This window comes from Calypte anna, chromosome 8, assembly GCF_003957555.1.
Source record: "Calypte anna isolate BGI_N300 chromosome 8, bCalAnn1_v1.p, whole genome shotgun sequence".
Taxonomy (NCBI): Eukaryota; Metazoa; Chordata; class Aves; order Apodiformes; family Trochilidae; genus Calypte; species Calypte anna.
This window is the reverse complement of record NC_044254.1, coordinates 29,949,482-29,958,818: the sequence shown is the minus strand read 5'-3', so window position 1 is coordinate 29,958,818 and position 9,337 is coordinate 29,949,482. Positions and strand designations below refer to the sequence as shown.

The following is a 9,337-nucleotide window of genomic DNA, read 5'->3' as shown; positions in this document are numbered from 1 at the left end:
TGCCTTGATGCTTTTTTTGGTTTTAAGTCAGTTTGTTAGCCAGAGAAGGAGAATCCAAGCCAGAAAAGGAGGCTCTTCCCCAAGCCAAAGCTTTTATTTAGGTATGTTATATATCCTTCTCTGGGCAACCTGGCACAGGGGCTCAGAATCTCTCCCTCCCATCTCCTCTGTCTCACTTTAAAGCCATTCCCCTTGTCCCATCCCTTCATCCCAAGTCCCTCCCCAGCTTTCCTGGAGCCCCTTCAGGCACTGGAAGGTGCTCTAAGGTCTCCCCATTGGAGTTTTCTCCAGGCTGAACACCCCCAACTCTCTCCTCCTGGTTCCAGAGCTGCTCCAGCCCTCCCAGCAGCTCCAGGACCAACCCTGGACTGGCTCCAGCAGCTCCCTGCCAGGGGCAGATGGTGATGCTGCTGCTGCCCATCCCCTCTCCAGCACTCATCCCACAGGGATCAATCCAGCTGGGACCAAGGGACACCCCCTCCCGAGCCAGGGCCCCCCCAGGGCTGCAGAGCAGATGCCACCAGAGAAGCCACCATGTAGGTCACCAGCATCTCAGGGGGGAATTTTCCTGCCCCACAGAGGTTGGGGTTTTTTTTTTCTGTGCCAGCAGATATTTGTGACTAAAAGAGGAGCCTGGCACAGCAGCCCCCCCAGCCCTGGAGGTACTGAAAACAAACCCGGGGCAGGGGGGGGTGGAATTTTGCAGCCATCTAGGGTACAAAACTGGCTGCCACCTTCCTGGGAAAGGAATCGGGTTTGCCCCAGCTTCCCAGAAGATTCAAGGATGTTGGAGTGTCAAAAATAATGCTTCCTCCTGGCTTTTTTATTTGTGCTGCTAAGTGGCAGCGTTCAAGAAAAATAAATAACATTTCCAACCTTTCCTGCAGCACAGCAGCTGCTTTTCTTTTTTTTTTTTTGCACTTAATGGCTTGGGAGGGGCCAGGAATTAAAGCCACACAGGACCTTGCCCGTGGCCAGGACAAGGAAGCAGCTGCCAGATGGATGTTAATGAAGGGGGTAAGAAAATAAAACCCAGGACCAAGGCTTTAGAGTTTAAATTTTATTTCAAAAAAAAAGAAAGAAAGAAAACCCCCAAAACCCAAAGACCCAAAACCCAAAACACTACCCGATTTCTAACTATTGTATTAACATAGCTGGTGCTGACAGCCAACTCTTCAGAGAGGGGTGGCTGCAGACCAGCTGCTTAAGGGCATTCTGGTTCTCAAACCTCCAAGTATAAATAATTTTTTCCATCAATATCATAAAATAACTTATTATATATCTTACCATAAAAACTTGAGAATCAGCATCTCAAAAATACAATAAAATCGCTTGCAAAATGTTTCTATTAACCTTTTTTTTTTCTTTTTTTTTTTTTTTTCCTCTTATTTAAACCAGAAACGTTTTAAGTTGCACTTTGAAAATCAAGAGAACCCTGGTGGCTGGCTGGTGGCAGAGGGGGGTTTGGTGACCCGGCGTGTGGCACCCTGGGCAGGCAGGGCTCCATCCTCTGCCTCTTCCCTCTCTGCTTCCCACCTCATCCCCAGGTGCTTTTCTTCAGTCCCACACAACTCATAGTTCAACTTCATCTCAAGTTTTATCTTTTTTGGGGTTTTTTTTTGTTTAGTTTTCTTTTTTGTGTGTTTTTTTTTGACACCGTTTACTTTTATCTTTTTTTTTTTTCCTTTTTTTTTTTTTTCCCCCCTCTCTCAAAATCCTCCCCCCCCATATTCCTCGTGCCAGGGCAGGGCTTTACTTCCTGAGCAACTGCTAAAATATTGCAAAACTTCAGTGCAATTGGGTTGAGTTTGTTGTGGGCCTGGGCCGCGGTCACCGCTCGGGGAGGTTAATCACCGGCACCCACTGATCCATGTACCGACTCTCCCGGCAAAACCCCATCAGCTGACTCAGCGCTGGATCCTTCCACTGCGAGGCGTGAGGGTTCTGGAAAAAAAACACAGAGAGAGAGAGAAAGAGGAGGAGGGGGAGTGCTTGACCAGAGCAGCAGCAAAAACAACTCCCAGGGAATGAAAAAGCACAGCAGAAAACCCGGCGGTGTGAATCAGCTTCCACCCGGGCAAACCAACCCACCCCACAGCCCCACTGGGAGTGCTGCAGTGGGGAAATAAAAGGAAAAAAACCCATCCTTTGGGTGACACGGGTGCTGTTGGGACCCTGCTGGCTGGGAGCAAGAGCCCCGAGCGAATGCCACGGTGCCCAACGTTGTGCCCCGGGCACCGCCAGTTCCGGTTCTACCGAACGTCACCCGGAGATTGGGCTCCAGGCCGGGCTGTGCCGGATGGAAGCGGCGCTGGGCGCGTGCGGGACGGGTTGTGCTTCACTGGAAGGACAGGTTGGTTGTGCCTTCCAGCCCCACAGCCCCGGGGACACCCAAACAACCACCCACCCACCCACCCGCCCGTCCGCCCCACCGCCGCCATCCCCCCGGGAGCCACGTCGGGAACCCGGGGCCAAAGGGCCACCGAGGCGGCCTCGTGTTTTCACGCCGCCCGAATCGCGTGGAAACCGCCCCGAGGGTCTCGTCTCACCGTGACCAGGACGCAGTGGAGGTCGGCGGGGGGTTCGGGGCCGGTGGCGGGCAGCAGGAGCTGGGCCAGGCGGCTCGGGTTGCTGACCCGCAGGATGTTGATGTCGTTCTCGCAGCAAAAGGCCTGGATCAAGGTGAAGTGGATCTGCAGGGCCGCGTCCCCTTCCTCCTCTTCGTCAGCCGCCAGGAGACACAACACGACGTTGTCCGGGTCCCTGCGGGGATAACCGCGGTCACGGGTGGGCGGGGAGGGAGGGGACGCGGGGCCGTGGGTGACAGGGGCCGGGGGGTCACTCACACGTTCAGCAGCTTGGCGGCCTCGTAGACGCCCAGGGTGAGGCTCCGCTGGCTCAGCGCCTTGCTCAGCACCTCCTCCAGCGCGTCCCCCGCCTGCTCCATCCTGCGGGCCGGGACAAGCACAGGACGGGCCGGGGGGGATCGTCAGTCAGACACCGGGAAACGACCGCACCGGATGGGTCAGCACCGGTGAACCGACACCACCGACACTGCCATCCCCCGCGGTCCCACCCCGGTACTGTACCTCCCGGCTGTGCAGAGGTCACCGGGCAGCTCCTCCAGAGTCATAGTGCGGCCGGTGCCGATGCTGCTGCCGGTGTCGGTCCCGGTATCGGTCCCGGTGTCGCGGCCGCTCCCGCCCGGCGCCGCCGCCGCCTCTGCGGCACAAAGGCCCCCGCGGGCGTTATCCCCCCCCCGCGCTCAGCCAATCCGCGGCGGCCTCATTTGCGTACCGCGCTCTCATTGGGTTATGCAAATGAAGGCGCTGCCCGCCCTTCACCTTCTGACAGCGGCGACCGGGCCACGGGAACCGGGCGCTGATTGGCTGCGGGGAGATATATAGGGGGCGGGGCCTAGCGAAGGGGCGGGGCCACCCGGGGCGCGCTTTTACCCCCCCCCCCACGGGACGGAGCCGGAACGGGGCGTGGGGAGGGGGCACCGGTTTGGGGCGCAGTTTGGGCACCATGCAGGGGGGGTTTCCCCAAACTGTAAAAGAATCAGCGATAGAAAAGCCGCGAGCCCTGCCCGAGAGGGGGGGTTGTGACCCACATGCCCCCCGGGGGGGAGGCAGCCACCCGAGTCTTGCCGCCCGGTGTCCCCCGGGAGTGGGGCACGGCCACCCCCTGGCTGCCGTGAAAATGTGGGGTTCGGGAGGGGGGCATGGGAGGGATGGACCCCCCCAGGACCTCCCCCCGAGGCTGCGGACAGGGAGTTGTGCGGTGCGGTTGGAGCCGCAGCCCTGCAGAACGTCTGCGTGGCACCGCGGACACGAGTGTGGGGCCCACCCCTGCCAGCATCGCAGGTCCCTGGCACAGGCTCAGGGTCCCACCTCTCCTGGGACGTGGTTTCTGCTCCGTGTGTCTGCTGGGACACCCGTGGTTGGGTCTCTGGGGGGAGCCCAGCTCTGGGGGTCCTCGGCACAAGAAGGACACGGAGCTGCTGGGGAGAGCCCAGAGGAGGCCCCGGGATGACCTGAGAAGAGAAGGATGCGGTGGAGAGACCTTAGAGCACCTTCCAGTGCCTGAAGGGGCTCCAGGAAAGCTGGGGAGGGACTTGGGACAAGGGTCTGGAGGGATGGGATGAGGGGGAAGGGTTTGGAGCTGCAAGAGGGGAGATGGAGAGGAGATGGGAGGGAGAAATTCTGTGCTGTGAGGGTGCTGAGCCCCTGGGTGCCCAGGTTGCCCCCAGAAGCTGTGGCTGCCCCATCCCTGGCAGTGTTGAAGGTTGGATGGGGCTTGGAGCCCCCTGGGCTGGGGGAGGTGTCCCTGACCATGGCAGGGGGGGCACTGGGGGAGCTTTAAGGTCCCTCCAACCCAGCCCAGCCTGGAGCTCTCTCTCCCCATGCTGAAACTGTTGGTACTGGAGTCTGTTGGAGGGGCTCTGGGGGGGGGTGAGCAGCCCCTCACCACCCTCTCCACAGGGTTTCCAAGTTGAACTCGAGGTTTCTGCAGGAACTTTCCTTTTTTTGCTGCCATCTGGCCCGTCTCAGCCCCGCAGACCTCCGGGGAGGATTTCTCCTGATGGAGCCGTGTCAAAGATCACGCTTGCTCAGCTGCTGCACCCAGAAGCCTCCCACCTCCTCCTCCTCCTGCCCCGAGTGCCAAAACCCTTGCCCAGCTCGGGCTGCCAGCTGGCACTGCTCCACCAGCCCCTTCCCACCCCCCGGGCTGGGGATGGGACCCGTGGTGGTCCCGGTGGAGCTTTCAGCAGCCGGGATGCTCTGCCTGGGTTGGCTTTTCTCTTCTCCTCCTTTTCCCCTCCAGCACTGGGCCTCTTGTCCTGTGTCCCACCGTCCCCTTTTCCTGGCCCCCCCCCACTCCTAATGAGATCTGACCCAACTTCACGAAGCCCACTGCATCAGGAGAAAGGGAGGGGAGGGGAGGGAGGGAAAAAACCTAACCCAAGCCCTTTTTTCCATCAGGTAGAGGGGCAGCAGATGGCCGGACGGCAGCGAGGCAGGTGGGAGCATTGTGTGCTGACCCTCCCAATTAAGTGCGGTTAATTTGCTCCATCTCCAGGAGCAACCCAAACACCCGGCTCCCCCCCCCCCCCATCCCATGCCCCAGGCCTGGGCTGGCTCTGCCCGGCGGTCGGGATGGGCTTAAATCCGTCTGGAAAGCAGCTGAGGAGCAGCTGGAGCCGCTTCTCTCCCCGAGCTGCTCAGGTGATGACGGCTTGGGGAGCCCTCCAACTGCATTTTCCTGCTTGGGAGCGGTTTTCTCTCCCACCCTTCACCCCGGGGAGCAGGAAGGGTGCTCGGGGGGGCTCACGGATCCCTCCTGCTTTGTGCTGAGGAGAGAGAAGTTCGGGATGCGCTTTGGCTGCCCTCCCGGCAGCCCGGGATGGGGTCGGAGCCGCCTTGTCCCCGCACCAGCTCCCAGCTGCCGCTATCCCTTCCTTTCATCGCCTGCCAGAAAGCGGTTGGGGCTTTTTGCTCCCCCCTTCCCCCATCCCTGCCCTTTCATCCCAACTTTCATTATTCACCAGGGATTTTGGAGATGTCCACTCGGGTCCTGCCAACCCCAGCCAGCCGGGGAGGTGTTTCCTGCAGGTCAGAGCTCCGAGGGGTTGAATTTAAGCTCTTGGGAACGGGCCCAAAGCTCAGATGGTGTCAGGCAGAGGGGCCTGAGCCCCCTCCCTGGGGGTTTGCCCACCGGGTGGTCCTGGCCACCGCTGCTGCTCAGCTCCATTCCCACTTGGCTCCGTGTTGTCCCCTGGCTCCTCTGGCCCTGTAATTCTTTTCAGCCATGTCCCCCTCTTCTCCCTCGGTCCCCATCCTCTCCCTCGGTCCCCCTCTTCTCCGTCGGTCCCCATCTTCTCCCTCGGTCCCCATATCCCCCTCTGCTCTCTTATTCCGTGTCCCCATCCTCTGCTTTGGTCCCCGTGTCCCCAAACTTCCTCATGGTCCCCATCCACACCCTCCCTCCCCCTCTTGCCATCCTCTCCCTCACTCCCTATGTCCCCATTTCTCTCTCAGTTCCCGTGTCCCCATCTGCTCCCTCACTCTTGATCTGGGGAGTCCCGGGATGCATTTATCCCACCCCAGTTTGCCAGCACTCAGCACGTTCCTGCTGTCCTCCTGTGGGACCTCCCGACAAGGGGTTTGGGTGGCCGGGGTCCCTCTTCCCATCAGCCGATGTTTTCACCCAAACCTCCTGCTGGTGAAAGCCTCGCTCCCTGAGAAAAAGAGGATTTGGGTTGAACCATGCTGGAGAAGCTCCCTCTGCCAGCCCTGGCCGCATCCCTGCATCCCTTCCCTCCGGAGGAGGGGATGCTCCACACCGGGTGCCTGCAGGAACCACCCCGCCTGGCCCGGTGCTCGGGGCCGGGGCAGCGCCGGGCAAAGTCCGGGAGCTGGGACACCCGTTCAGCCGCTCCCCAGATAAACCGGCAGTAAAAACCAAAACCCCAAACTTTGTCCTGGTTCCCGGCTGGGCGGAACCATCAGCCAGAAGCGTTCTCCTCCCTCTGCCTTCCTTCTTTCCCCCCCTGAGGAAGCGGCTCCCGCAGCCGGCAGGGCTTTTGCGGCTCCCGGGAGGAGTGGGTGGGAACATTAAATTAATTGAATTTAATTTTATCACATCTAAGGTACCGAATGGGGAGAGAAATAAAAGGGGGAAGGCACCTGAGAGCCAAGTTTGATGCTCAGGGCAGGAGCTGCGGGGTGCGTGTGAGGGGAGCCAGGGGGCTGATCTGAAAGCAGCTTTAGGGAAGGTGTAAAATGCTCAGAGTTTTGTTTCTAAGGACTTGGTAAAAGGTTTTAAGGGCAATTTTGATCCGCGGTGGAACCCAGGGCATGGCCCCTGGAGGCCAACACCGGGGCACGTCCCCCCGAAGCCCCCGCAGAGCCTTGGGGTGCCCGAGGGGCTTTGGGGACACCTGGGCACGGGTGCGCACAAAAGCCGGGAAAGAAGGAGGGGGCTGCTCCGCACCCTGCCCCAGCTCGGCGGGACTGCGCGGGTTCGGGTGTCTGCGCGGATGCAGGTGCTGGTCCTTGCGCGGGTTCGGGTCCTTGCGCGGTCCCTGCGCGGATGCAGGTGCTGGTTTTGTGCAGGGGGTCGTTCGGGTCCGTGTCTGGTCCTTGCGCGGGTTGGGGTCCTTGCGCAGGTGAGGGTGGCTGCGCGGATCGTGCGCGGGTGCGGAGGCGGGTCCCTGCGCGGGTGCAGGTTCTGGTCCTTGCGCGGGGTGCGGGTTTGAGTTCCTGCGCGGATGCAGGGGCTGGGCTTGTGCAGGAGGTGGTTCGGGTCCCTGCGCGGGTTCGGGTCCCTGCGCGGGTTGGGGTCCCTGCGCGGGTTCGGGTCCTTCCGCGGTCCTTCCGCGGTCTCGCGCTGCCTCTGCAGCGCCCCCTGGCGGCCGCATCCGGTCACTCCCCGGAGCCTCCGGGGAAAAAACCCAAACCCAACCCAACCCAACCCAAACCAAACCCAACCCCCCCCAGGAGCAGGAACCCCCCCAGCAGATCCTCTGCCGCCAGCCCAGGGCCTGGCACTGCTCCTGCAGGGCCTCACCAGGGCCCTCAGCCCAGGCCCTCCCTGATCCTTCACCTCTTTTATCCAAAGGCACCACCCGGGACGGTGACCCCGCGGGATGGGGACCCTGTGGGATGGTGACCCTGGGACAGGCAGCGAGCGATGCCACAGCAAAGCCCACTCAGCAGGTTGGAAGCCCCGCGTGGGGAGGTGCTGGAGCTGCCAGGTCAGGCACCTCCCAGCTGGGATGCTGGGATTTGCTCCCGTGTTGCTGGGGAACAAGAGGATCAGTGCTGTGCGATCCAGGTGGGATCAGGAGCTCTCAGACGTGTCCACAGCAGCTGCACATCCCCCGTGGGCACTCTGGGGACTGATGCCTGAGTGATGGTGTGGGATGGAGGACCCTCCTGAGCAGCCCTCTGCAGGGAGGGACAGTCCCCACGAGGTCCCCACCACCGGGACTGGTGGTCTCTCCATCATGGCCCCTGGCTGGAGGGCAGCTGTGGGAAGAGCTCAGCTCTCCTTGGCACCCTGCACAGGGCAGGACCTGCTGCCACCACGGGGACTTTGGGGTCCTGGTGCTGCAGGGACACAGAATCAGAAAATGGTTTGGGTTGGAAGGGACCTTAAAGATCACCAAGGTCCAACCCCCTGCCTGGGCAGGGACACCTCCCCGTAGGGAGGGTCAGGGGACAGGCACCATCCAGAGCAGTGGGCAAAGCTTGGAGCTGGCAGGCACTGTCCCCAGCCCCAGGGCTCCTTTGGGACCCGAGGGCTCAGGCATGCCATGCCACTCCTCAGCAGGGAGCCAGGGCAGCTCCTCTGCCTCTAATCACCTTAATGAGTGCTTGGCTTGCAGCTCCCTGACCTGCTTCTGGCCTGTCCCTGCTTGCTTTGCTTCCAGTTCCTTGCCCTGTGTGGTCCCAGAGCATCCAGGAGCTGCAGGGTGCCTGAAGCCACCGTCCCCTGGGACTTGCTGCCAGCACCCAGCCCTGTGCTGGGTGTCCCCTGTGTCCCCTCTGCTGCCACCAACAACGCTGGTGGCTCAGGGTGGTGGCCCAGGCCCTGGCATCATGCTGGAGGAGGAGGTGACACCATCCAGAGGCTCAGGACACTGCCCAGAAATCCATGGGAAATCCACGGTTTGGAGATTCCAAAGCTCCAGGGAGGTTTTGTCCCTGGTGTCCCATCAGAGGTGACCACAGGGCTGAAGCTTGGCTGCCCCGAGCCCCCTTGTGGGTGCCCAGGGTGAGGGGCTGGGGTGATGCTCCAGGAGAGGTTCTGCTTCTCCCTCCTGCTGCAGGGGATTCCTTCCCAGGGGGATTTCAAGGAAGAGCTAAAACTGGCGCTGGATAAAACCCTCCAGGGCTCCTTCTGGTGCTTGTTTTGTGTCAGGACTCTGGTAGCTTCCAAACCACCCCTTGGGTTGGTAAGAGGGGGATCTGTTCCCAGCTATCCCCAGGAGCAAACCACAGAATTCCTCTCCCTTCCCCCAGGTGGGAGGGAAGAGTTACCCCAAAACCTAGGAAAAAAAAATACGGGGGAAATGCCCAGAAACCCCAAATCAGAGCAATGCCCCCCAGGGACCCCCTGTGGGGGTGAGACAGCACCCTCAGAGTAACCAGGGATGGGCTGTAATGATGGGAGCACAGCTAACGAGGCAGGGAAAAACCCCAAAATAATATCCTGAGATGGTAGAAATTTCAATTTTATTTTAATTTTTTAATTTTTATTTCTGGATTTCTGTGTTTCTGTGCCCAGAAGTTCTTCTGCTTCCTGGTGGAGATTCCTGGAGTTCCTCTGG

General features: G+C 60.5%; 1 protein-coding gene across 1 annotated transcript; it reads right to left on the bottom strand.

Moving 5' to 3' along the window:
* Nucleotides 1-1,382: 1,382 nt before the first annotated feature.
* On the bottom strand, nucleotides 1,383-3,232 carry GADD45A (growth arrest and DNA damage inducible alpha). Its single transcript, XM_030455110.1, has 4 exons — nucleotides 3,090-3,232; nucleotides 2,847-2,948; nucleotides 2,550-2,763; nucleotides 1,383-1,944 (listed from the first exon to the last, which is right to left on the bottom strand). The coding sequence occupies exons 1-4, from the start codon at nucleotides 3,131-3,133 to the stop codon at nucleotides 1,831-1,833; spliced, it is 474 nt and encodes a 157-aa protein (XP_030310970.1). The 5' UTR covers nucleotides 3,134-3,232; the 3' UTR covers nucleotides 1,383-1,830.
* Between the last annotated feature and the right edge of the window lie 6,105 nt (nucleotides 3,233-9,337).

Bases quoted from the DNA above. Each gene is read 5' to 3' on its own strand.
- GADD45A (XM_030455110.1), bottom strand. From the start codon at position 3,133: ATGACTCTGGAGGAGCTGCCCGGTGACCTCTGCACAGCCGGGAG. The intron at 2,949-3,089 runs GTACAGTACCGG...CCCGGCCCGCAG, and splicing joins GACCTCTGCACAGCCGGGAG to GATGGAGCAGGCGGGGGACG. The intron at 2,764-2,846 runs GTGAGTGACCCC...TTATCCCCGCAG, and splicing joins GCCGCCAAGCTGCTGAACGT to GGACCCGGACAACGTCGTGT.